This window comes from Chiroxiphia lanceolata, chromosome 27 (assembly GCF_009829145.1).
Source record: "Chiroxiphia lanceolata isolate bChiLan1 chromosome 27, bChiLan1.pri, whole genome shotgun sequence".
NCBI lineage: Eukaryota > Metazoa > Chordata > Aves > Passeriformes > Pipridae > Chiroxiphia > Chiroxiphia lanceolata.
Window position 1 is genome coordinate 5,777,172 of NC_045663.1, and position 27,280 is coordinate 5,804,451.

At 49.1% G+C, this 27,280-nt stretch overlaps 1 protein-coding gene and 1 long non-coding RNA gene across 12 annotated transcripts; one reads left to right on the forward strand and one right to left on the reverse strand.

Annotated features, from left to right (window-relative positions):
- Positions 1-160: 160 nt before the first annotated feature.
- On the reverse strand, positions 161-17,586 carry ACSBG2 (acyl-CoA synthetase bubblegum family member 2). Of its 11 annotated transcripts, none has more exons than XM_032712195.1 (16): positions 13,702-13,818; position 13,598; positions 13,263-13,392; positions 11,236-11,315; positions 10,481-10,725; positions 9,133-9,221; positions 8,450-8,570; positions 7,934-8,014; positions 7,248-7,397; positions 6,543-6,719; positions 5,808-5,989; positions 5,305-5,538; positions 4,504-4,721; positions 3,316-3,455; positions 2,235-2,481; positions 161-1,629 (listed from the first exon to the last, which is right to left on the reverse strand). In XM_032712195.1, the coding sequence occupies exons 1-16, from the start codon at positions 13,801-13,803 to the stop codon at positions 1,517-1,519; spliced, it is 2,310 nt and encodes a 769-aa protein (XP_032568086.1). In that variant the 5' UTR covers positions 13,804-13,818; the 3' UTR covers positions 161-1,516. The 11 variants fall into 11 exon arrangements, with proteins under 11 accessions (XP_032568086.1, XP_032568075.1, XP_032568078.1 ...); XM_032712187.1 differs by lacking the exons at position 13,598; positions 13,702-13,818 and adding exons at positions 16,447-16,527; positions 17,541-17,558 and having other exon boundaries at positions 169-1,629; XM_032712184.1 differs by lacking the exon at position 13,598 and having other exon boundaries at positions 13,702-13,827.
- On the forward strand, positions 12,636-15,576 carry LOC116799238. Its single transcript, XR_004361025.1, has 3 exons — positions 12,636-12,770; positions 13,405-13,515; positions 15,477-15,576. It is a non-coding gene; the product is annotated as an uncharacterized LOC116799238 (long non-coding RNA).
- Positions 17,587-27,280: the final 9,694 nt, after the last annotated feature.

The following is a 27,280-nucleotide window of genomic DNA, read 5'->3' on the forward strand; positions in this document are numbered from 1 at the left end:
AATGTCACACAGCCCTGGGCTGCCCCAGGAGCAGCTCCAGCCTCAAGGATTCCCAAGGCAGCAGCCCTGGCTGCACCTCTCCCAGCTCTCCCAGCCTTGGCTGCTCTCCGCCCTGTGCCCCAGGCCCTCAGATCCATGTTTTCCAGGAATGACCGAGGAGTCAGGAGACACAAACTGCAGAGTTTGTTTATTACACATTCCTCTTCCAGACACTGGAGACGCGGCAAATCCAACAGCTCCGAACACACATTACAGGGCATAAGCAGCAGGTACAGTAGTGCATTTCCCACCCTTCCACAAGGGCAGGGGGAATTTCCCTGAGCCCAGCTCAGAGACACTTTGGGGTTTAACCCACCCCCGAGATGCCCAGATCCAGTCCATGCCCAGCCCAGCCAGAGTGTGAACCAGCACAGAGCTGCTCTGACCTGCACCCACCACCTCCCACTGCTCCTCCTTTTCCATGGGAAGAGTCACTTGGAATCAGGGCTGGGCTGTCCTGCTTGAGTCCAGGTGAGAATTTCTGGTTTGAAATAACCCATTTTACAGGCAATCCTTCATTTGCTGTTGGGATTCCCAGGCCCTCCTGGGCATGGGGCAGCCTGGAATAAGCCCTGCAGAACCACAGGTACTTCCCTCCAGCTTTGCAGGTCCCTAATCCTGTGTCCTACAGCCAAGGAATCCCACGGGAAGGACCTTCACAGCTGCTGGGATGGCTGATCACGGACCTTCAAAAGAACCACTGGGTTCCCAGCACTGTGTCCTCTCTCCAAGCACAGGTACAAACCCTCAGTCCACCCACCCCCCACTCTGGAGTTTCCCATTTCAGACACCACGACATTTCTAGATTGTAAGATACAGATAGATTTCACACACTGTACACAAGCCTTATAAATAGTCCCTGGAGTAAATCACTTCCAGAACACCAGCCATAGATTCTACTTCAATGGTACGATTTATGGCTCAAAAAAAGATTAAAAAAAATCAAAATATTGCACAGACAAACCCAGTCCATGAGAGGTTCCAACTCCACTGCTGTGTGCAGTCACCCAGCATTTGCCACCTCAGACAGGGTTTGTGGGGAAAGAGATTTAAAACTACATGGATGCCACTAGCATGCAGGGAAACGTGCAGAGGGAGGGAGCAAGGACACTGCTGGGAAATGGAATCTGCAGGGAAAGTGCAGCTCCTGATTTACAGCTCCTGCTTTACATTCAGCTCAGGAAGAAAAAAAAAGAAAACTTTGGTTAAAACATAATATGTCACATGGATTGAAGGTAAACATTGTATTGTCCCTATAAAAATGGGAATAAAAAAATAACAGAGCTGAGGTATTTGGGATATCTCAGCAGGGAACACAGACACAGGAGAACATGGGCATGACCACGCTCACCACACTGCAGGGCAGGGCCAGAACATGGACAGCAAAGCAAGCCAAGGTGCTGCATGATGGCAGAGCTTCTTTATTCCAACAGAATCCAGGGAATCCTTCCTGGGGAGCTGGGGGATCTCCTCTGGGTTAGTGCTGGGCCGAGGTCTCTCCATTGGGAGTGTCCACATCTGCATAAAACTGAGAAATCTGGGCTTTGTATTTCTGTGCCACCACTGGCCTCTTCAGCTTCATGGTTGGGCCTGTGGAGAATCAGCACAAGGTTTAATGGAGAGGGAGCCACAGGGAGCAAAATCTTCACTGGGCTGAAGCAAGTTTGGAGGGAGAGATGAAACACAGGGACAGTGACCAGTTCTAAAGTTGTCTTTGGGATTAATGGAATCTCCATCCCTCCTTCCCCGTGAACAGGAGCAGCACAGCATCACCCAGAGGGTGCTGGGGCACTGCCCAGGCTCCCCAGGGCAGTGGGCACGGCCCCAAAGCTGCCAGAGCTCCAGGAGCGTTTGGACAACGCTCTGAGGGACAGGGTGGGATTGTTGGGGTGCCTGGGCAAGGCCAGGGGTTGGACTGGATGATCTTTGTGGGTCCCTTCCAGCTCAGGAGATTCTGTGATTCCATCATCCTGCAAGAGGCATCTCAGAACAAGGGTGAGCACAGCTCAGCTCGGTGCTGCTGGGCAAAGGTGGGAATTCATCCCAACTCATCCCACCCCCCAAACTGCAACATGGAAAAGCCTCGGCGAGGAAAGGCCATGGGGAGCTCTGTTTTGGGGGTCCTGGTTATGCTGGTGTTCAACAGCCAAGGAAGGGGTGCATGGGGGACCCCAGATGCCTCACCCATCACTCACCAAGCTCTCCACCAAAGAGGGAAAAGTCCTTCTCCAGAAGGATCCACTTCTGGACTTTCTGGGCATTGGAGGTGGCTCCCTCATTGACCGCTGTGATGCCTTTCTGGATGGCGGCGTAGATGGCCTTGTCTTTGCTGCTGATGATTTCAGAGACCTTTGTGGCCTTGCTGCCCAGCTTCTGACAGTATTCCAGAGCCTCTGGAGTGAGCTCATCCCCCGGTTCACCCGTCTCTGCATCCACCTTGCACTGCAGGACGAACCACAACAGGTCCCTTTGTATTGCTGAGCACCAAAACACTGCCCTGGGATGGTGCCAGGGCTCCCTTCCCACCCTGCTCCCAGCTGTCACTCCACCAGCCCCTGCAGCTTCATCCAAACCCTGGCAGCCAATGGACACTTGGGACAAAACACAGATAAACCCCAGAGTTCTGCCTGCTCAACAGCCACCTTGATGCCAAGGACCAAACAGAGCTCATCTGCCAAATCCCTCCTCTGCTATCTAAAGTTAATCACTTTTTTCCAGACCTTTTCTGGGCCACAGTTCACTTCCCTGCACCCCACAGTCAATACACACAGCACAGAACCATGACAAGCACAGCAGGGCCACCTCCAGGGCCTGGCTCGGGTCTCCTACCCCAGGTGAGGCTGTTGATCCTAAGTCTCACTAATTCCCACTGTCCTGCAAAGCTTGTGTGGGACCACCGTGGACATGTCCTGGTGGAGTTTGAAGCCAGAGTCTGACAAAGCAATCCCTGACAGCTGCTTATTGCCCAGACTGCTTGGGAGAGACTAAAGCGGGTGAGAAAAGCAGAAGGGTTCCTTTTTCAGCCTCACTTTTAGGTCTTTTCCTTCTCTTTCTTCCTGCCCTTTGTGGCACAGAAAGTTGCCCTGAACAGGGTGGTCTGAGCAAGTGACAACTTTGCTGTGGTTACAGCTGCTCTTTGCAGCTCAGCTACCACAAACTGTGCCCCACGGAGCCTCCTGTCTCCACAAGACACCAAAAATGTGCAACAAGCCTCTTCCTCCCTGGAACTGATCACATTCAGCGACACAGGTGGGTTCCCTCTCTGGTTTCCATTACCTTTAGTGTCAGAAGCATTGACAGGAATTTGGCTTTGTCCCCAACCAACATGGCATTGCTGATGATGGGAACAGCATTTTTGACGGCATCCTCGATCGGAACGGGAGGAACGTTCTCCCCTCCCGCAGTGATGATGAGCTCTGGAAAACAGTCAAGTCTTGGTTAATGCCTGGAGCTTCTCCCCTTCCCACAATCTGAAACAACTCAACAGCTCCTTCATGTCTCCTTGATCAAAAAGTGAGTGGAGAAGGCAGCACACCAGGACTGGGAAAGTGGTAGAGTCACCACCCCTGGAAGTGTTCAAAAAAAATGTGTGGATGTGGCACTTGGGGACATGGGTTAGTGGTGGCCTGGGCAGTGTTGAGGGAATGGTTGGACTTGATAATCTTAGAAGGCTTTTCCAACCTTAATGATGACTCCATGTCTCCAGTCAGGCCAGGAGAGAGGAGCTGGAGCCATGAACACACACACAGCCCTGCGAGAGCTGCCTCAATGCTCGGGAGGTGTTTGCAGTTTGGGAACACGGGATGAGCCCTCAGCACCCTGGCACACACACCTTGGACTCTCAGGCACCTAAGCTGGCACCCAAATTGTCAGAAACTGAAGATTTGCTGAGGTTGGAGGTCTTTCTTGTTGGCTTTGTTTGGGGTTGCTCAAAGCAGTGTCCCAAGAACCTCATTGCTAAAAGGCACTTGCACAACAAGGTTAAGCTGTTGTTTTCCTTGGAAGTCACCCAGCAAAGCTCCTGAAACTGGTGGCACAACAAGCCCACAAAGCATTAAGTGCTGCTGCTGAAATCCAAGGGTTTCTCCCCCATTCTCCAAACAGGACACACTGCAGCCACATTCATGTGGAAACTCCAGAAGGAGAAGGATTGAAATAATCTGTGCAAGCCACAACCACACAACCAGCAGAGCCTCCCCTGCACCAGGGGACATTTAGATTGGATATTGAGAAAATGTCTTCACTGAAAGAGTGTTCAGCATTGGCATAGCTGCCTAGGGCAGTGGTGGAGTCGCCATCCCTGGAGGGATTTAAGAGATGTGTAGATGTGGGGACATGGGTTAGTGGTGGCCTTGGCAGTGCTGGGGGAATGGCTGGATGCCATGATGTCTCTCCCAGCTTAATACCTCTGTGATTGCATAGTGCTGCACAACATCAAGACAACCAAGTCAGGAGATGAGTTACCTTTAATTCTGCCTGTGATGTAGAGGAATCCATCTTTGTCATGCTTGCCCAGGTCACCTGAGTGCAGCCACCCATCCTCATCGATGGCCTCTTTGGTTTTGTCCTCCATGTTCAAGTAGCCCATGAAGATGTGCCTCCCTGAGAAGCAGATCTCCCCAATGCCATCCCTGTCTGGCTTATGAATGAGGGTCCGACAGCCTGAGAGTTCCTTCCCACAGCTGCAAGAGAACACAGACCCATGGCAATAATTGATTTTAAATTCAATTCAAGCAGAGATTACAGCAGCACCCTCTCGAGCTTGAACAAAGCCCAGCAGCTTTTTAGTACAATGGCTTCAGGAAGGAGCTTAAAAGGCATCTGCTCATGTAAGGGAATCTACAGCAAGTGTTGTTATTGCAGAGATCAGTGCTCACACACCTAGGGTTTTCCACTTGTTGTTCTCCACACCTGAGCTCTGAATGAGAAGATTTATGTCCTTGGCAGCAAACTTTTACTGCGCAGACTGAACAAGCCACTCAAAGACACCCTCACTGCCATTAGTGTAGGCTGGAGTTACCAACTCTTCCTCTTCCCACCAGCCCCTCCCTTCCTCCTCAGCTCCTCCAGAATCCAGCCAAGTTCAATTTAAGTCTCCCTGCTGCTGCTGCCCTTGGCAGATCTCCATCTGTGAGATGTGGCCAAAGGAACCTGCTCCCCAGCGACCCTTTAGTGGTAGCAAAACTCGGGATGAGCTGCATGAGGAGAGATGGACATGCCAGATGCAGGAGAAACCTTGACCCCACCCTTCAGCCCTGGTCTCACCTGGTGAGCTTGAAGGCGTGAGGGAGGGAGATGGTGTGAGGCCCAGAGCTCTCACTCATCCCATACAGCTCCAACACAGGAATGTTCAGGCTCAGAAAGAATTCCAGGGTCTCTCTGGTGATGGGAGCAGCTCCTGTGTAGCACTTGGTGCACCGGTCCAGCCCCAGGGCCTTCCTCACCTTCCTGTACACCAGGTGTTTGGCCAGGCGGAAGTTCACCGGCACCTCAGAATACCTGGAGGAGGAAAATGGGCACAAGGTCTCAGCCTCCAAGTAGAACTTCTTTCCCTTCCTCCTTTCCTCTTCATCCCAGTTCAGTTTATTTAGTAAAACGGTGAATTATTTGCCCTCCAGCCTTTGCTGCTCACCCTAAAGTTTGGCTTTATTGCCCACAAATCTGACCTGTTATGTTGGATATAATCCCTGAATGGAAGATAATCCCTGATCTGATAGCAAAGTTCTCCTAACACTCATGAGCATCCCTTAATTGCAGCTCATAATTACCCATTCATCCTCTTCAGGTTGGTCTGCAGCCCCACTCCCTTGGCCCACGAGGCCACTTTCCTCCGCAGTGCCGATGATTTCATCCCTATGGATTTCATCTTTTCTTCCATTTTTTCCCAGACACGAGGAACCCCCAGAAAAGCAGTTGGCCTCACTTCCCTCAGGGTCTCCACCAAGCTGCCCTGAGACAAGCAGAATTTGATGCAGTTTTTAGAAGTGCTTCACTGCAGACTTCAGGTCAGCACTGGTCATGAGCCAGAACTTGGGACTCTGCCATGAGCTTTGAGGAACTGCTCATTTTGTGCAGTGCCATCAGCAGACAGGAACCCCCCAGGGCATTCCAATGGAAACTGGGAAGGCAGCAAGGGTCCATGCTGATGCAGCACAGGGAGCAGAATCCCTTTCTCAGGCCCCAGATTGAAGTGGTGTTACAGATTTAACTTGTGCAACGTGGGCAGAGCAAACACAAAGCTGTTACTCAACCAGCCGTCGGGGCGGGGAAAGGTGTCAGGTGAGACACTCAGCAGGTCTCAGCTGTGAAGTGCTGGGTCAGTTTCTCCCAGGCTTGGGAGAGAGTCAAAAGGCAAAGGTCAGAGTGGCTCTAAAACCAACAGGGGCAGTTGGTCACTGGGCAAGTAAACCCAGTCAGCAAAGCTTTCAGAACCATGGGATAACACAGCCTTGTTTTGAGCTATGAGCAGGTGGGTGGGTGTAGGTTTATTATTAAGTTTTTACCTTCAATGCATCTGGCTGAGCAAAGTAAACTTGCACTCCAAAGGTCATGGCTGACCAGATATCAGACATCTGGGCAGCAATGTGGCTGAGGGGCAGGTAACTGATCACCTGCTCCTGCCTCTCCTTGGGGTCCGTGAGCATGATGGACCGTCCGGCCACTGCCGCCGTCCACGTCAGCTGGAACAGAACCCATGGGGGAATCAGGGATGGCCCTTCCAGGCAGGGACAGCATAGAACACACAGGTACATCACATCCTGTGATCTCAACATCAGGCACTTGGCATGTTCAGCTCGAGAAGAGACTGAGTGGAGACTCCTCGGGGGCTGCAGCTCCTCCCGAGAGGAGGCGGAGGGGCAGGCACTGAGCTCTGCTCTGGGACCAGGGACAGGACCCAGGGAAGGGCTGGAGCTGTGCCAGGGGGGTTGGGATGGATCTCAGGGAAAGGTTCTTCCCCCACAGGGTGCTGGGGGACTGCCCAGGCTCCCCAGGGCAGTGGGCACGGCCCCAAGGCTGCCAGAGCTCCAGGAGCGTTTGGACAACGCTCTGAGGGACAGGGTGGGATTGTTGGGGTGTCTGTGCAGGGCAGGAGTTGGACTGATGACCCTTGTGGTCCCCTCCAACTCAGCACATTCCATGATTCTGGAATGAATCCAGTTGACCTGTCACAGCTCCAGGGGTGGCAGCAGGGCAGAGCAGACACTCACATTGTCGTGGCTGAGCATGACCCCCTTGGGCTGCCCCGTGGTCCCCGAGGTGTAGATGAGGGTGCAGCACTGGTTGGGCTTCTGCGCCGCGATGGCCAAGTGGAGCAGAGTGTCTGGGACGTCCCTGCCCAGCTCCACGAACTCACTCCACTGTGCAGAGAAGAGAAGAGCTCCATCACTTTGTGATCTTTCATGTGAAAAATTAAACTCTTTGCTACACACGAAGAGAAGGAAGCCATTCCCTGTGTCCAAGCCTCTGGAAGATATGCACTGCCCCACACTGTTTTCTGGCTGCCACAAGAGAAACAGAAAGGAGACAGACCCATCCTGAGCAGCTTTCCAGCTCTGTAGCAATCCCGGTACTCACTGGAGTAACCGTGGGACTCGGGGCTGCCTTGCAGAGGTTGGTAATCCGACACCCTCCTTAGAGCAGGGATTATCCAGGTTTGCACAATAGCTCCTGCCCAGTGGGGCAGGCAATCCCTCACCACGGCCAACACGAGCTCATGGGATCACAGCCACAGAATCCCACACTAGTTTGGGTTGGAAGGGACCTTAAAGACCACCTCATTCCACCCCCTGCCAGGGGCAGGGATGTTTAAGGTCCCATGGAAGGTGACAGGTACTTGGAGACATCACCTGAACACAACCAGGACTTAGAAGCAATGAAGATGCCCAGGACTTACCGAGTACAGATTTGGTCTCTTCTCCTTTATCTCTTCCCCATACTGGACAATGGCCTTCAGCTGAGGTAGCCTATCCTCAATCTGTGTTAAGAAGGGAGATTCATGAGAAGGAGCAAATCCTGCTTGTCCCTTCCAGGCCACACAACCCACCACTTGACATGCTCCTGCTATTTGCCATTTTATGTAAAGCCAAGAGAATCCCATCTCTGCTACTGAAATAACAGGGAAGTCTCACTAGAAACTCATAATTTGAGCTGGGATGTTGCCAGACAGCCTAGAGGCTGCTCAATTGTTCATTTTGGCTTCTCAAGGCTTTAAGAAGGGAAACCACCACTTCACCTCTTGTGAGACTCAGTACCAGAGAGAACCCATCGCCAGGCACCAAGAAGGCTCAGCCAGTTCACCTCTGCTTTCAGAGCCAGCACTCCCCTCTGGTATCACCCTCCCACAGCATTTACCCTCCCACAGCTGTCAACAGGATGCCGTAACCCCCCGACATCTGAAAAACAGAATTACTTCTAAGATTTTCTGCAGCTGTTTCTGGTTTTCCACCACTATAACATCAGCACTGCAGTTCTCTGCCACATAGTGACAGGCCTCGGGAGAGTTTGTTGTGTAGATCCCAACAGCAAATCCCCTGCAAGGGAAGAGGGAAAAAACAAAACAGAAAAGCAAAACACAGAATTAGAGGACAAGAAGAATTGCTGGCAAAATTCAGACCTTTTCAGAGGAAAAACTTTGAGAAGAATATCCCATAATATGACAAGAAAAAGTGGAGGGTTTAATTCCAAGAGCAAAGGCTCTGATGTGGGGCATGGGAAATGTCAGAGTGGTGTAAGGGTCCAAAATGTCTCAGATGGAAGGAAGATATCAAAATCCAGCCCTGGGATTCTCTGGCATTTCCCATCATATTTTTAATCACAGTATATATAAGAAATCTTTTGGATTAACCTACTGGTCATCTTATTTTCAGAGAAGCATTTGGCTAAAAACAAAAATATTAATTTTTGTCTCATTAATTCATTCTGAATTAAGTTGAGGTTGTAGTTTCCTTCATTATATTAAAATACAAACAATTGGGTTTGGGGTTTTTTTGTGGTTGGTTTAGTTGGGGGGTTTTAATCAAAACCTGCTTCTCATGCGGATACTGCAATTACTGAGTGCCAAAATTCATGGCAAGAGACAAGACTTGTTCTTACCCTGCAAGGATTGCTCCAATGTCAGCAATGAACCACTCAGCAGAATTAAATCCCAGGATGCCCACACCATGGAAACGCTGCAGCCCCAGCTGTAAACAAGAGATGGAATTACAGCACTCTTGGTTTTCCTTCAAAGAAAGCTCAGAGTTAATTTACAGATCTCTGCTGCAAACACAGGGAAGAGGAAAGAGTTTGTGTTGTTGGACAGGGTGATTCCCACTGAAAAACCTCCCCAAGAGCCAGGATGGAACCAGTTAAGTTCCACATCAGGCACTGTCCTGCTATCAGTGGGAAGGAAAAAGGGATTTGCGGAGCTCTGTGCTTGGAATGCCTGGCTCACTGACACCAATACAAACCTGCAATCCAGGGAGTTCTCAGTTCCCTCTGGAAGGAGAAGAGGTGAAGTTAGATAACACCTCCTGAGACATTTAATACAGTTGGATATATCAGATATCCACAGTGACAAGAGCAACAAGCTCCAGTGACAGTCAGAGACATTTTGGGATGAAATTTCAGCTGGAGAAGTCCCAGTCTTTAAATCTCCCTCGGGTTTTGTCCCAGACTGGAAGATCCCACCACGGGAGTGAAGACCAGGGTGACCATAACCTGAAGAAGCCAGACTTCATCACAACAGTAAGAACATGGAGTGTCGGTTTCCCTCTCTGTCTCAATCTCAACAGCACAGGCAAAAGGTAGGGCCAGATGGGACATTCAGGGCTAGTTCACAAGCATCCCTTCAAATTTCAAATTTGAAAGATTAACATTTCCAAGACTCTGGAGGTGCAGTGTCCAGGTTTGCCTCAAAACCTCAAACACCTCACTTTATATGTTTCCTTAAATGCCTTTTTTGAAGTTGAATGTGGAAGCAACTTGCAATAAATTCAGACAAAACCCCTGTGGGAAGTACCAAGGTGCCCATGGCATGTTCAGGTACTTCACTGTCACTGAAAGACTCATCTACACTCAGAGAATTTGCAGGTTTAAAATACAATTAACTGCAGCCATTCCAGCACTTAAATGAGTGAACATTAAACTGACTTTTTACACAGTGGCAGGACAAGAGGGAGCAGTTTTAAACAAAAAGAGGAGAGATTTACATTAGATATTGGGAAGGAATTCTTCCCTGTGAGGGTGGTGGGGCCCTGGCACAGGTTGCCCAGAAAAGCTGTGGCTGCCTCATCCTTGCAAGTGTCCAAGGCCAGGCTGGATGGGACTTAGAGCAACCTGGGCTAGTGGAAGGTGTCCCTGTCCATGGCAGGAGGTTTTATGAGATGAGCTCTAAGGTCTCTTCCAACCCAAACCATTCTGTGATTCAATGAATATGAACAAGAGCTCAACAAAAACTCACCTTCAGAAAGCTTTTTGCTGCTTTACAGCACTCATCATAGTACATTTTGTATGTTAGTTTGACCCACTGGCCACCTTTTTTGGATGCAAGGGCATAATAGTCCCCATATTTATTGACAGTTTCCTGGAAGAGCTGGTGAACAGTCTTTGGTGGTTCACTGCCTATTCCCTGGTCTTCCATCCTCAGCTTGACCTCCCCATCCCGATGTGTTGTCCACACTCTAGAGGCAGGGGAGGAGGAGGCTGCTTGGAAAGAAAGGGTTCAGCATCTTAGGTTTCGACATTTCTTGCTGCCATGACAGAAATATAAATCCAAGTATCAAGCACACAATAGTAAATGTTGTTATACCCCTCTCACACCCCTTTTTTGACCTTTTCCTCTTGGTAAGTTTGCCACAGGACCCCCAGTATTTTGGACTGAGAGCCTCTAAAGCACTTCGAAATTTTGTTAAACATTTCCTCTAACCCGCTCTTCTGCTCGAAAGCTCTTGCACTGTAAGGTGGCAACTCCCTCCAGCATATACTCTGCTATTTTTAATTTTTTTTTTCTTTTAAGGAGGACTGAAAGCAGGACATTGGTATCTGACACTACTTATTTACTCCTCAAAGCACAACTGTGCTTCAAAGTCTAAGTTCTCTGGACAACCTATCCTGCACCCTGAGCTCCTTCTTCCATCCTTATGGTTGGACAAATTCCTCTCTCATTCCAACAATAATTTTATGCACATCACAGTGACCCAACTTCTCCCCACTCACCTTTGGGATCAACTGAGTCCAGCTGATGTCTCTCCATGTTGGAATCTTCCCCTGGCTCGATGTTGTGGGGCTCAGGAGTTCTGCAAGGCAAAAGCAGTTATCCCTGAATGAGTACACTGAGGGCAGGTTTGCTCCATCACTTCATTTCACTAAATCCTTGGATGCTGAAGTGGCTCCTGATGTCCTGCAGGTGACTTTATTAATCCACTACCCTGCATGGCTCAGGTCCCTCAGAGTGTGCAAGGTTTGCCTAGGCTGGTTTTGAACACGTGGATATTGCCCTAATTGCAGCTTTCATTGCAACCCATAAACTTATCAGCCCCAAAACAGCCATCATTTAACTCCAGAGGTCTGTTCCAGGTGCCTGAAACAAAGAATCTGCAGCTGGGAGGAGGAGGAGGAGGAGGAGGAGGGGGGTAGGAAGGGCTCACACATGGATCTGGTGCTCATCTCCTCTCTGCAAAATGAGTTCAACAACAAGGAGGCCCCAGGGCATGCCTCAAGTCACCCTGTGGGAAAACCCATGGATGTTTCCTGCAGAAGAGCAGGAAACTGATTTCACAGGAAACCTTGTTCTTGTGTATTCCTAATAAGCCATTGGGCTCCCACCAGATGTCTGTGAAGGAATGGGAGCAGGCACATCCCATGTACTCCAGCCACGTTCCTCCCAGTCATCCCTTTTCCTTCCAGCCCTGCCAGACCTGGTGAAGCACCACTTGCCCCTGGCTGCAAACCAGTTTTCTTCCTCCAGCCCTTTCCAAGAAGGACTTTCTCACAGCCCTAATGATGAGGATATGGCATAATCAAGTTGCATGTGCCACTTGAGACCATGAGCTGGAAGCCAGACCCTGTGAGATTTGGGATTTGGTCCCTAGAAGGACAGCCCACCCTCCAACCAGGCAGCTGATGCTTGTTCCCCTGCCCTGGGCAATACCCTGCCTGGACCATCAGCATAGCCCTAAATCCAAGTTCTAGCTGACCCAAGATTATACTCCAGAGACCCAAAATTTCCATCTTGCCTTGCCCTACCAAGGCCCTTTTCTTCAGGCCATCATGAAGGTGTTTCACCAGGCCAGTGCTCGGTGTTTGCTCTTCCCCATGACAACATTTGGTTGTAGCCCCAGCTCCAGGGTGTTCTGGAAGGGCTGCAGGGCCCTGACATCACAATAACCCCAAAACTCTGTAGGACAGCTCTGGGGCAAAAAGGAGCAGACAGGTGGGAGCTCCTCTGCTCCCACACAAATTCCTCAGGCTAATCCAGGCAGGGCTTCCACTGAACCCCACATTTTATTCCCTTTCTACCAGATCAGAGACAAGGCAAGTCAGTACAGCCACTATGAGAATTTCAGTGTAAGGGGGAAATTCCTTCCCTCTGAATTATGCTTGCGCTGATTTTCTAGGGAATAGTCAACTGTTACTGCTTTGGGAATATAAGATTTAAGGCACAGAGAAGACCTGACATGGCTGATCCCATGTACTGTCCAAAAGCAGAACTGCTTCCCTGAACTAGTCTCCAAGACGACAACCAGAGTTGAGTAAATAATGTTTTTTTATTTCCCCCAAAGGGATTATGAGATGTTCCCTCCTCATTATCGAGAACATTTTTCAGCACAAATTAATCCTCAGTAGCAATAGTTCTGCACCATTTCTCCACCAGCTTTTATGATCAAAGCATGCAAATGACCCAGTAAGATGAGAAAAAAAGCCCCAGTTATTTCTCTCACAGTCAATCAAGTCATCTTTTTTCTCCCCCTTATGACATGTAATTCAGTGTAGCCTGAAAAAATTTAGGTAAAGAGGTTTTATTCAGCTAGATGCTGTGGGGAGATATAGACCCTTAAATACTAATCTGCTCTTCAGTCTGTAAATCTAAGCAGCCTCTTAGAGGAGTTTGGTGGAGATCAGTGTAGGCACCACACACGAGCTGTCCCCAGCAGAGGCTCTTCCAAAATGATTTTAATTAATCTAAGTAAGATTAGAATACAAACTATGTACACAGATTAAATAAAACCTTAAATTAGACACACCTGGGTGAAGAGTTGAGCAGCACATCACTCAGTGACACCTCACAGTTCCCTTCAGGAGCTGAATTACAATAAGCCATGGGGACTGGTTCAGCGAGTGCCATCCGTGTCTCTGACTCACACAGCATTGTCCCTGCGAAAACAGGTTTTAACAATTAAAATACAACCAAATTTTACGGTAAATCAGCTTCAGTCGATGCAGCTACACGAGAGAGGCAGCCCCAAAGAGGCACAACTCGAGCCTGCATGAAACACGGTAAATTCTGACAGCGGACGTCGCCACTGTTAATTTAAAAACCTGCTGAAACCTCCACCCTGCACCAAAACCAGCGTGACACCCTGAGAGAGCCCAACGAGCCAGACAATTTAAATTCACACTCCCTGTGCCCCAAAACGCTCCCGCTCGGCTCCCAGCCCCCACCCCGCAGAGCTCCATCCTCACAGCGCATCGCTGTCCCGCAGCCTCCGCTCCGCACCGGCGCCGAGCCCGACGTGGAATAGGCTTTATTTTTAAACTAGCGCCCAGGAGGCAGATCTGGAGCATCTTATGTCATGTGCTGCTGCCTCGCAATTGGAAGCGGCTCGTCACCCCACACCGCCGCCTCTTAAGGAGGCTCTGGCCCCACGCCCGCCTCAACCCCGGCACACCGAGGATTTCGGGTCCCTCTCCGGGGACACAGCCCTGGACACCCTAGATTTAAAAAGTTCTCATAAAAAACAGCGGGTTTGCAGCTGTTTTTCTGGCGGCTCCTACGGTTCTTTTCGCACTTCGTCTCGGGGGATTTTATCACCTAAACAAAAGTGTTTTCTTAAACGCTGATTTGATTTAAGGTTTCCATTCATCAGAAGCCTTTGACTCTTATGAGTTGCCAGGCTGAGCTTTAATTGTTTCAAGGGATTTCAAGCTGATTGGAGACGAATCTCATTATCCCTGATCTCTTTAAGAAGTGGATTTTCGGCTGCTATTTTGTACCCGCATTAGACAAACGCGTTTAAATCGAGTGATGCGAGGAGCGCCTTTGTATCAATGACGAGCGACAGGAGCGAAAGGAAAAAGCCCTTTTAATAAATCAGAGCCAGCCACGCTGCAGCCTCTGACGGGAGGGAAAAGCCACGCCAGGCACAGCTCAGAGCCCTGGAAAGCACGTCCCCCTTTCCGCTTACTCATCTGAGCAAGACACGTCGCTGCTCACGCCACGCTCTGCTCCAGCCATGCCAGGAATAGTTTAATTCACCGGCAGCTGAGACAGGGATGTCTCAAAAAGAAAACGCCGGCTCTGAAGCTTCGAGATAACCGGCAGATGTTGCCCAACACCCCCGTTCTAGGCTGAAACAGCAGAGCGGTTTATTTGGGGGGAGTTATGAGCTGTGAGAAGAGGGGGGTATTCTCTGCACAGACCTGCCCAACCTGGGGCAGTTCCCAGCCCGGAGGAGCTCAAACCCACATGTGGGAGAGCACAACGGATCCCAGACTTCTCGGTGCCACCACGGCCCCTCTTGCTCAAGGAGAAATCGAGCACAAGCCTAGGAGGGACAAACCCCACGGGGCCTGACCCCCCTGTGCAATTCTGCACCCACCAGCACCCACAACAAGGGGTTCAGGGCTCCCCTGTGGCCCTGGAGGAAGCTTTGGCCTCCACACTAATTACAGTGTTCCTCTGGCTGGCTGTGCTTTTAATGCAGCAACAGAGTTTCAAGGGAAAACTGGTGTTCTCACTCCAGCTGTCACAGAATCATTGAATCCTAGAATGGTTTGGGTTGAAGGGACCTTAAAACTCATCTCATTCCATCCCTTGTCATAGGCAGGGGCACCTTCGACCAGACCAGGTTGCTCCAAGGCCCATTCAACCTGAATTTGGACAGACAGCTGAAGTGCCACCTGGTTGTGCAGGTTTTCTTGTGAACACAGCGATCCCAAACCAGTCATGCATTTTAGACAACAAATTTAGGTTAGAAACAAAAATTTCCCAGTATACACTCCCTAGCTCTGCTCAGCTCTGCAGCTCGGTCCTCCCCTCCTTGATGCTCAGTTATAAATACAAGCCACTGGAAAACACACGTGTTTCAGGGTTGGAACTGGGTGAGCTTTAAGGTCCCTTCCAACCCAAACCATTCCATGGTTCACCAGAGCCAGGTGTAACCACTGGGGCAGATCACCAGGATGGGATCAGAATGATTCCCTCTTGGACACACAACAGCCCCCCATTGTTCCCAGAGCAGTTAACACATCGTGATGTCCCACAGATGTTCAGGAACATGGAGAACACACACCCAAACAAAAACCCGCGGCAAGAAACCTCCCTTTTAATTAAACCTGTGTGACTCCTTAAATCATTTAAATACAAAACACTTTGTGCTTTGAGGGAGCACCGTGTCCCAGAAGAACTGGAAGTTGAATGATTCTATTGAAACCACTGCAGAGCTTGAATAAATGTCTGACAACGTGCAAGCTCCTGGCAGGAGAAGAGGTTTCATTTATAACATGCTCTGAACACACCTTCACCTAAAACACACAGAGAGCTTCAACAACATCAGTTCAAATTCAAATTACTGAGGGTGTTATCAGCCTTTGACATTTTCCAGCACAGCCCACTCGGTTTCCTGTGGCTGATTTCTTCTAACTGGTACAGACACCACATCCACCCCGCTCCAGATTTCACTGCCCAGAGCAGTTTTAGGCAACTGCCACCTTATCTTGCTGCCTTTCCACATCTCCACCAAAACTCCAACCTGGCCCTTTTTGCTCCTTTGTCTCCTTTCAAGATTTATTAAGTGAGGAAACAGAAGCTGAGCAACCCACTCTTCCTCTTTTAGATAAACTCCATTTTTAGCAAGGGCAGCCACAAAAACTTCCTGAGCACTAAAGGTTTTGTCTTCAGCAGTACCACTGGTCGGGCTGGGGAATTACCTGATGCTGGAGAGGAGGGAGCACGAGGAAAAGTAACTCCAAGCTCTCTGAGGATGATGAGTGACTGTCAGGACTGCACACAGATACTTGACTCCACCACAGCACCTTCAGAGCTGAGCTTTGGCTGAACGGAGCTGCCTACAGACCCAGGGCAGGGCGCTGATGGCACCAGAACTGTTCCTCAGCCACCCAGACAAGCACAGAACTCTCAATTCTGTGCAGATTGCTTCTCCAGGACCCCGGGATGTTTCAGGTGGATTCCACAGCAATGTGACTCACCAGGAGGCTGCTCCGAGTTCCTCCTTCCTACAGAGCTGTTTGCTTTACTGCACCATCTGCACAGCGGGTGGGAATTCCCCTCTAGAGGAGGACGAGAGCACAGGGATGTAGGAAAGCACAGGGAAGTGTTTCCAGGGATGCATCAGCTGTGTTTCTGCCACTGCCACACATGGCATTGTATCTGCTGGAAGCTCAGGAGGGCTGGGAGCCAGTGCAGGAGCACCTCTAAGTGCTCAGGTCACCGCATGGAGCACCTCTAAGTGCTCAGGTCACCGCATGGAGCACCTCTAAGTGCTCAGGTCACCGCATGGAGCACCTCTAAGTGCTCAGGTCACCGCATGGAGCACCTCTAAGTGCTCAGGTCACCGCATGGAGCACCTCTAAGTGCTCAGGTCACCTCATGGAGCACCTCTAAGTGCTCAGGTCACCTCATGGAGCATCTCCAAGTGCCCAGGTCCTTGCACGGAGCATCCCCAAGCACCCAGGTCACCTTAAGGAGCATCCTCAAGCACCCAGATCACCTTAAGGAGCATCCTCAAGCACCCAGATCACCTCACAGAGCATCACTGAGTGCTCAGGTCACCTCATGGACCATCTCCAAGTGCCCGAGTCAGTGCATGGAGCACCTCCAAGTGCTCAGATCACCCCACAGAGCACCCCCAAGTGCCCAGGTCACCTCATATTCCCTCGATGGGCACAGGTGACATGTGGAAGGGACAGACCTTCTCCTCAGATCACCCATTGCCTCAGCCCACAAGGTTACACCCAGTCCGAGTGGGGGGTTACCCCCAACCCACCCTGGGCTTATTTAACCAAAAATCCCCCAAAAAACTTCACCCCCACTCCCCAGACACCCACCCGCGAAGGGACATTAGGAGCAGGCGACACAAGAAAGGTGAATCCCACAGCCAAACCCCCGCCACGGGTGGGCTCGGGCCACGCATCCCACCCGCACCGAGCCCCGTCGGGGACACCCAGAGAGCCGTGGGGAGCCATCATACACACATACACAGACACATCTAGCCCCCAGCCCCCTCCCTGCACCCCCGGCGCGGGCTTTAGGACGGCGGTCGGGCTTTAGGACCGCGCGTTACCTCAGGGCCCGGCGAGAGCGCGCGCGGCAGCAGCTCGCGAAGCGGGGCGAGCGCTGGGCGGGGCCCCTTTAAACCTGCCCCGCCCCGCCCACGGCCCTGCTCGGAAGGTGCCATTGGGCGAAGCCGCTGTCAGTAATGGTGAGGTCCCGCCCACACCAGGCGCACAGCTGCGCTATTGGTTCAAGGGGCTGTCAGTCACAGCGAGGCCACACCCCCGCTGGAGAGGCGCGCATCGCCGCTCTATTGGATGAAGCAGCTGTCGATTACAGTGAGGCCCCGCCCCCTCGGGGTTACCTGCGGTCGATGCCCCGGTGGCGAACGGGGACAGGTGTGACCAGGACACAGGGAATGGCCTGTCCCGGGGTGCAAACACAGCCTTGCTCACCGATCCGCGCTGTGCCGGACACGGGGGAGCTCTGCAACGCCCGCAGCGCGCTCATGGTGTGCGGGAGCGCGGCAGAGGGTTTTGGGAAAGCGAAGGAAATAGTCCAAATCCTCTGAAAGGTGGTTTTCTGATCGGATAGTAGGGAAAATGTCTTCATCAAAAGGGTTGTAAAGCATTGGCAGAGGCTGCCCAGGGCAGTGGTGGAGTCACCATCCCTGGAGATGTTAAAAAAACGTGGATGTGGCACTTGGGAACAGGGTTTAGTGGTGATCACAGCAGTGCTGGGTTGACCATCTGAAAGGTCCTTTCCAGCCTTAAGGCTCCTGTGATTCTGTTAAGAACAACTATTTTCAAAGGTGGCCCTGAGCTACAACAAGCCTTTGACCAAATGAAGCAGAAGATGGTTCACACAGAAGCTCTGGGGCCACCCCAGACAGGACACGATGTAGAAAATGTGCTCTATCCACAGTTGGGGGAATGGCCCTACCTGGAACCTCTGGCAGAAAGCTCCAGGGGGGACTCCAGGTTGACCCCTTGACGTTTAGGATTAGGGATACAGCTGTACTTCACTCCAGGAGGGAGCAGTGTGGAGGCTGGCAGAGCACAGCCCCAAACAAACCAGCCCCACACTGTTGTTTTCCAATCAGCACAAAGGAAGGACAGGGCTGGAACTGCTGAACAGCACCACAGGCACAAGTTCTGGCCATGGTGGCAGCAGGACACCTGGGGAAGTAGACCTGGGGAAGAACCTGTGCTCTGGGGGCAGCTCTGCCATCTCCTGCCTTTCCTGGGTCCTGATTATTTAAACTGGAGCCCAACAACACATGTTTATTTTTTATATATATTTATACATTTATAATATATATTAATATATATTATTGATATTTATTTTTAATGGTTATGATCAGGAGGATCAGCTAACTGTTCTCAGTCATTTCTGGCTGATAAAACTGGAGAAAAGCCACGATTTTGTTTATCCTCTTGGGAAAACAGCTGTATCCCTCAAATGAATTATTGCTGCTGTTTTGTTGGTGTAGACCAAGAATTCTTAAACATTGGGGTTTTTTCCTGCAAATTCTTCTCTCCTTTCCCCCCTTCTCCCTTCACGAGGAGTGGGGAGGGTTCAAGCCATTCAGCTGATGAGCAAACCTAAGGAATATGTAATTAGGGAAGCTCCTGCCAGAAGGTCAGGGCTGCAGCTGGAGCAGAGGTAGGTCCAGAGGACAGAGCAGTGCTGGGGATATTGCAGCTGTAAAATAGCATGAGCACAGTGAGATGGGGATTCCAAGGAAGCCCCAGCACCTCTGAGTTCTTGCTGGGTTGGCTGTTTGCCATCTCCTGCAGTCTGAGCCTTCCCTGGCAGCTCCTCTGTGTTCCCCTCTCTCCTCTCCTCCTCTCTGCAGCCTCTCAAGAAACACAGAATATTCTGAGTTGGACCAACAGGGATCATCGAGTCCAGCTCTTAAGTAAATGACCCATATGGGGATCAAACACCTTGGTGTTATCAGCACAAATCCCTTTTGTGGCTCTGTTTCAATTCAGATGGCAAATTTATTTTGAAGGGCAAAAGTATGAACAGCAGCCTGAAAGTTGGTGAAATCTGTAAAATTCAGACTCCTGCCTCTTGCCTTGGTCCTCAGCCAGCACCTGACCAGGGGCACGTTATTCCCAGTGAACCAAGGAAAGATCCAGGGGCACAGCCCAAAGGTTAACTGAAGTGGCAGGAGTAACCAGTTCTATTTTTGGAGATTCCCTGAGCCAACAAATTACCTTGGACGAGCTGCTTTTTTTGTGCTCCCCGTGTCCTTGTCTGTCAAACTGAGGTTGCATCACTCCCAAGGTAGATCCCGTGGTGTTTGCTAAACTCCTGCTGGTTTTTGGACCAGAGGGGTCCCCATTGATGGGGAAGGACCAGGTAAGAGCAGGGATGAGCATAGGTGGTACTCAGGCAACGCTTCCACAGCCAGGAGAGGGGCTGTTTCACTGCCTGTGGGGATCAGTTGATACCCTGTGGTTATTGACTGGTAAAAGCTCAGCCCTTTACAAACAAACATGGAGTTGTTAAGCTTGAAATAGCAAATGCAGCCACTCTGGTCAAAAAGCACCTTTGCTGGCTCTGTATTTACCAGGAATTAACTCGAGTGGAGTCCCAGAGTTCTTATTTTCCAAGACATCAAAAGCAGGGTGGCCTGAAGAGCTCCAGGAAAGGGAAGAAACCAGTCTCAGCAGAGGTTGGGAGTCACCTACGGAGAGCAACTTTGTGGAGAAGGACCTGAGGGTCCTGGTGGATGGCAAGTTGACCCTGAGCTGGAGGAGGGCCAATGGGATCCTGGGGTGCATCGGGAAGAGCGTTGCCAGGAGGTCAGGGAGGGGATCCTGCCCCTCTGCTCGGCCCTGGGGAGGAACATCTGGAGTGTTGTGTCCACCTCTGGGCTCCACAGTTCAAGAAAGACAAGGAGCTGCTGGAGAGGGTCCAGTGGAGGCCACAATGATGATGAGGGGTCTGGAGCACCTCTCTGATGAGGAGAGACTGCAGGAGCTGGGCCTGGTTAGTCTGGAGAAGAGAAGGCTGAGAGGGGATCTCATCGATCCGCACCAACATCTCCAAGAGCTGTCAGAGGACGGTGCCAGGCTCTCTTCAGTGGTGCCAAGAGACAGGACAAGGAGTAGCGGGCACAAACCTAACCAGAAGAAGTTCCACCTCAACATGAGGCAGAACTTCTTTCCATGGAAGTGGCAGAGCGCTGGAACAGCTGCCCAGGGAGGGTGTGGAGTCTCCCTCTCTGGAGACATTCCAAACCCACCTGGACACATTCCTGTGTCACTTGTTCCAGGTGGATTGGGAGGTCCCTTCCAACCCCAATATTCTGTCATTCTGTGAAAAGCAGAATAATATCTACTGTCTGCAGAGACATTTTCAGTCTCTGGGACTTCAAAGGGAATAAAGGCTGGTTTCTCCTCTGACGCCAATGAGCAGAGGAGGAGCCCTGCCCTGTGTGTGCTCCCTGCCAAGGTCAACATTCAAGGTAGAGCTGGGTATTTCACAGCAGAGGAGCAGAGAAATGCAGTGTCTCGGTGTTTGGCTCTGTAAAGCTGATTAACAATAGCAATGTTGTCTAAAGGATCAGCCCACCTTTGGGTGCTAATATAGATTATCCAAATAAAATAAGTTGTCTAATACTGGTATAAAGTTATATTTTTAGTTTGATGCAGGTTTGAAGAACTGTCACATCTGCTGCGCTGAGAAAAGGCAGGTCAGGAAGAGTGAGAGGTGGGGAGGAGTTCTTGGCTACAGAGTCTGACTGTGGATCAAGCTTCCAGAAGATACTTGGGCAAACATGGAGCATGGGACAAATGGTGAAAATCCTAAAATCCTTCCCTTTTGAAAATGCCTTTCCATTACAGAGTCACACTGAACACACAAAATTTCACATTACCTTTAAATTGTGCTTGTGATGCAAGACTGGGAGAGAGAAGATGGCAGCAGGTTAAGAGCCTTGAGCTTTGCTGATAACACAGGTTCAACCTCAGAGGGGGGACTGAAAACTCCACAGAATCCATGTTGTTCCTGTTGGTAAACTCTATGGTGAGGATACACATAAAACCTTCAGTTAATATTCTGTTTGGATCCCATCTGGGTTGTCCATGCCTGGGATGTTACAGCTTGTTGCCTCTGCGATATAATTCCCCTTTTCCTGAGTGCAGACACATTCCTGGAGGGCTTTAAAAGGTGTGTAGATGTGGCACTTAGGGACATGGTTTAGTGGTGGGCTTGGCAGTGTTTGATTAAGATTGGATTGATTTTAAAGGTCTTTTCCCATGTAAATAATTCCATGGTGCCTTCATGTTTCTATCTCACCTTGGCATTTTCAGGTATTTCACATGATGAAGGTGGAAGATGGTGCCATCAGGGACAGAGAATGTCCCTCACAAGACAAGAGCATTAGGATAAGTGGAAAGGCCCAGGATAAATGCAGACTGGGGCTGTGGTAATTCAGGTCTGTGCATGTCAGAGCACCCAGCTGTGGTTGGGAATGCTGGTGCAGAGGCTCCTTCCTCTTGGTTTGTTGGTGAGGCACAGCCTGGCAGTCCTGGGAGCTGTGTTCCTCTTCACCTCAGCCGCAGATGTCCTGTGCCCTACAGAACATCACCTCAGTGCCTGGTGAGACAGAAGAAATTCCATTTGCAAGTTCTTTCCTACCTCAAGCAAAGAATCATCTCTTCATGCAGCTGTGGACAGAGTGGAAATAAGTTTCTTTTTCAGCTTAATCATTCCCCATTCAGAACAAATCCCATCTGCCCATCTGAATTATCCAAGACAGTTACATAACTTCTAACTGTTATCACCTGGCATTGGATCTGAAAGCTATTCTGGGCTAGGATTCCTCAGATAAAGCTCCCAAATTTCCAACTCCAGAGCCACTGGTAGCAAGTGACTCAACCCGGGATGTAGTTGCACCTCAGGACGTTGACTCGGAAGATAACGGGGTGTGGGAAAATACACTATTTCAGCAATTTCCACTTGAAGCTCAACAAGAGGAGAATGATTGTGCTGAGGAAACAGGCTGGTAAACATGTGATCACAAGGCAGAAAGGAAGACAGAAGAGTCTGTGTTGATGTCACAGTCATTTCTAGACTTAAAACGGTTATGGTGTCTTGCAACATCTTTCTGGTCGTGTGAAAAGGTCTACAGCAAATAGGTGTAGGAAAACTGAAAAGAAAACCCAACAAAACAAAGCCCGAAACCCCATAGACACAATGAAAAGAGACACACACACACTGAAATCTCCACCAAATTAGTTCTAGATTAATATCCAACTCTCAACTGTCATAAATCACCACAGCCAAGGAGTTGCCACCAGGACAGACCAGTTGATAAGTGACCTTTATCTACCTCTGTCTGTGACTAAATGACTCCTCTGCAATTCTCAGAAATAAAACTGGGCAAAAAGTATTTACCCTGCCTGTTATAGGCACAAACTCAGTTTTAATTTATTTTAATACTCATTAAAACATGCACACTGTTGGATTTTGAAACAAGACAGGATGGGCAAAGGCTGACCATGGTTTTACACAACATGCAGAGTATAGTATGGGACATATGCAGTTATAAAGTGTGAAAGCAGTGGAGAATTAGATTTTCTTGCCTATATAATAATTTATTTTGATGCTAGATATCACCTCTCATTGGAGGTCTTGCCTATGTCTGTGACCATTAAAGTTAAACCCAAATTTCAATGCTATCTATGTCCATGGGTAATTCCATGTCTGAAAAAGAATTTGAGGGAAAGACATTTGTTCCAAAATAAGATGAATACAGAAGTTACATGGAGAAGACTTGTTTCCAGCAGCTCAGAAAAAGCCCCAATTGCATCTCCAGAACTTCAATAAAAATGGAATTCTCTCTTTTCTCTGCCTGCTGTAGACCAAGAGCAGTGGGGTGCTCCCCCATCCCCAAGCCAAGGGACTTTGTTACAGTGGTGTCACAATGTTTACCAGGCAGAACAAGGCTGTCCTCTCCCCAGCAAGCTGTGTTGTAACCAGGAAAGGGATGAATGTGTAGCCAGAGCAGGAGATAGAGACATGGAAACATGCCCTTGGTGACACCCAGCCCAGGTGCCACTCCGAGCTGTGAGACAACCCACGCTGAGAAGTTGCTGATGATGGTTGACTGAGCTGGAGTGGGGTGCAAGACCTCTGCACCTGCAATTCAGCCTGAAATGTTAATAATCCACTGGGCCATTTCGTATTTTTGTAGGGGTTTGTTTAAACATAAACTCACCATGGTAAAACAGTTACAGAACTTTAAGATTCTCACAGTCCTGAGCAGGTTGAGCTTCTTCATGTGAAGAAGATGAACCTTTCTGTTTAATATTTAGGTTCCAAGCTTCCAGCAGGGTGCTCAGTTGGCCAAAACCTCTTGTATCAGCCACAGTGTGGTCAGCAGGACCAGGGCAGTGACCATCCCCCTCTGCTGAGGCACCACCTCAAATCCTGGGTTGTTTTGGGCCCTTCATCCCAAGAAAGACATGGAGGAGCTGGAGTGTTTCCAGAGAAGTGAGTTGAGCTGGGGAAGGGTCTGGAGCACCAGGAGCAGCTGAGGGAGGTGGGGGAGCTCAGCCTGGAGAGAAGGTTCTCCATGATGGTGCCTCATGTGCAGGTGCTGGAGGTGACATTGCCGTGGCTGTTCTGTTGATTTTGTGGTCTCTTCCCACGACACCTCCCAGGCCCTTTACTTGTCTATCCTGTCCATCACTCCCTCCCCAGCTACTGTTTACTCTGCCGCTCCCTGCTCTTAGCACCTGTGGTGCTGGGAAACAGGAGGAGCCTTGTTTAAATTCACCTACAAATGTTGTGCAGAAATTCCATTTAAACCTTATTCCTGTGCTGTTCAGTCATTGAGAGGTTAATTACGCAGATGTTGCCTCCCTGCAAAATCTGTGTTGAAATAAGCTGTATTGAATTAGTTATATCAATATGACCATATTTGATTGTGTCCAGGTTGTGGACACATCCTCCTCCAGCTTCTGTGGGCCCAGGAGGCTGCAGCTCCCTGAAGGAAGTGGCACAGAAACCCACAGGCACTGGGTTTTTCCATGGCTGTACCCACTGTCTTTTGCAGGATTTCCAGGCTGGTACAGCCAAAGCAAACAGATAACACTCCAGATAAATGCTTAGTCCTTTAATTCTGCTGGAAAGAAACTTCCAGAGTGGGGGGAAGAGAGCATTTGGGGTTTTATCTTGTTAGGGGGAAGACATAAGGTTGAGAAAGGTAATCTCTTCGAATGCCACATTGTCAAAGTCTTTGCCGAGGATTGTTGGGATATTTGCTGCCATCCAAGGGAGACAGGAAAAATGGTACAGGAAGGGTTGGACACCCCCCCCTCTTCTTTCTCCCACCTTCAGCACTTACCTTTTGCTTTCAGGCTGGGCAAGGCAAGGAAAACAGTGCCCTGGGATGCTGCCAAGACAGGACAGAGCATCCTGTAACTCTGGAGCAGCCGCAGCCTGGATTTCATTTTCCTGATGAAAATGGGCAGAGGAGGATGTGGTACGATGCCACAGGGAAATTCCAGCGTGGCCCTGGCACAGCCACACTCAACAGATTTATCCTCTTAAGCCTGTCCAAAAGCACTGGAGAATGTTGTTGTCTGACCAGCAGCAAGGTCAGGAGTTTATGATGGAGAAAACACACTCCTGGGGCTGTGATTGGAGCAGGATCTTACCCAGGGTCATCAATCCACCAGGGATGTGGCAGCTCCACACAGGAAAAGCCACCACAGCAGTTTGCAGCAGTCCCAGTTTCTTTGGAATAGCTGGAAAGGAGATTAAGCGTGTTCCTAAATTCATCTCTTGAGCTGTCTACCAAACCAGATCTACCCCATCTGCACCACAACTTAAAATGATCATGAAGTTTTATTTTATCATTTAATTTTTTCATATTAAAGGAAAATCCATTATCACAGTTTGGATGGTCCTCATAACTTGCATGGGACGGTGCTGTGGATAGAGTGGGAGAGGGGACATGGAAAGGCCTCAGTTCAGATTCCAAATATTTTGCAGCAGATGCCCTGAGTTCCCTCAGCAGTAAAACACAGCACAGTAAATCACAGAATCACAGAATCATTACAGTTGGAAAACACCTCCAGGGATGGGGGGAACCTGGTACAGAAATCTTCCAGGCAGAAAGTGCTGTGTGGGTTGGTACTTATGTAAAAATAGGGATTCTCCCCTTTAAACAAGTGAACTATTTTTCTTTTTTAAGAAAAAAAAAAAAAGTAATATTCTTGTATTCTTGTTTGTTTTGGTTATAATCCTCTGGGAATTTTTTCATTCAGCAAACAGTTCAAAGGAACTTTGAACTTTAAATTAAGGTTTCATTGCCAGAACCCAAAACAACACTATTTTCCATGGATAAACGTGACATTTCAAAAGATCCCACTACTTTGCAAGTAATCTGCTTCTGTCCAAAGACTATTTTTTGCCCAAATCTCCCTTTAGTGAAATCAAGTCAGTCAGATCCTTTGAGTGGGGTTGGATTTGAGCTGAATTCCAGTTTGCTTTGAGGAACATGCCCTCCTGTGGGTGTCAGTGACAGCTGCAGCAAACCTGCTCCTCTGTGAGAAGAGAGAAGGGAGACCAGACTCAAACTCCTCTTTCTTTACCAAAAACTTCCTAAAATGAGTCTCCTTCCCCTCAAACGACCCCGGTGCTGTACAAGAGGGAGATGAGATCTGTCTTAGGAATAGGCTGCAAGAAACAAGGAAAAATTAAGTCCAGTGATCAGCTTGACAGAAGAGGTGGCAGACAGGTCCCTAATTAAAAATAACAGCGCTGGAATGATTCCCAAAGATCCCAGGAGGACTGGATAACTTCTATGGTCTGTAGGATTTTATCAAAGGTGTTTTTTTCAGGCATTATCAAGAATTTTCAAGTGTTATCAAGTGTGGATGTGGCATTTGGGGCCATGGTTTAGTAGTGGCCTTGGCAGTGCTGAGTTAATTACTGGACTCGATGATCTTACAGGGCTTTTCCAACGTAAATGATCTTGTGATTCTCTGAATTTCAAAATGTTGTTGGCAGGATACAACAAGAACCTGTGCTTTGTGTTTCACACAATAACTGACACTTTGGAAAGAATAAGAGCACATCCAAATTTATTCTACATTTCTTTTCCAGAGGTACAGATACCTTTCAGTGGGGAATCATGCTCTAAAAGTTAAATTGATAATAGGCCTGAAACAACACTTTGTAGGTGATACTAAAGGGGATTGCAGGCACCTCGGAAGGATTTCATCAAGCTCTTGGCAAATTCAAGTGATGACTCAAAATCAACATGATGCAATTCAACATGGCCAAACACAATGTACATTTAAGCAGGAATAAGTGACCACAATAGTGCAGGATCAAAAATAACTATTTACACGGTGTTTCTTAGGAAAAGCCTGGATTTTTCTGACAGGAAAACCAGAGGATTGCTTAATTTAGAAAACAAGAGATTGAGGGAATGAGAACAACCTTCAAACACATCAGAAGGAGCTGTTACGGAAAATATATTTCTCTGCGCGCAGTTTCCGGTGGTGAAGGTGGATGTTTATGTGTATTAGATGACTTCTCATGAACTATCCCATCTCTATTTTCTATTTTAGTTTATTAACATTACATCATCACCTAAAAGTTGACAATTTTAAATATCTATGGTTTAAGTATCTACAACGCACTAAGAAAGCAAGTTATTCGGAGCTTCTCAAAAACTCCATGAATTTTTCCAGTGTAACTCTCATGGTAATTTATCAAAAGCAGGAATATCAACCCTAAATCTGCAGATAGACCACATTTAACCAGCAAGTCCAG

What these genes read in the sequence shown, in the direction of transcription:
- ACSBG2 (XM_032712195.1), bottom strand. Translation starts at nt 13,803, where the DNA reads ATGCTCCAGATCTGCCTCCTGGGCGCTAGTTTAAAAATAAAGCCTATT. An exon ending in AGAGACCAAATCTGTACTCG is followed by an intron (nt 7,398 to 7,933) that starts GTAAGTCCTGGG and finishes TTCTCTGCACAG; the next exon opens with TGGAGTGAGTTCGTGGAGCT. An exon ending in AACCTGAAGAGGATGAATGG is followed by an intron (nt 5,539 to 5,807) that starts GTAATTATGAGC and finishes TTCCTCCTCCAG; the next exon opens with GTATTCTGAGGTGCCGGTGA.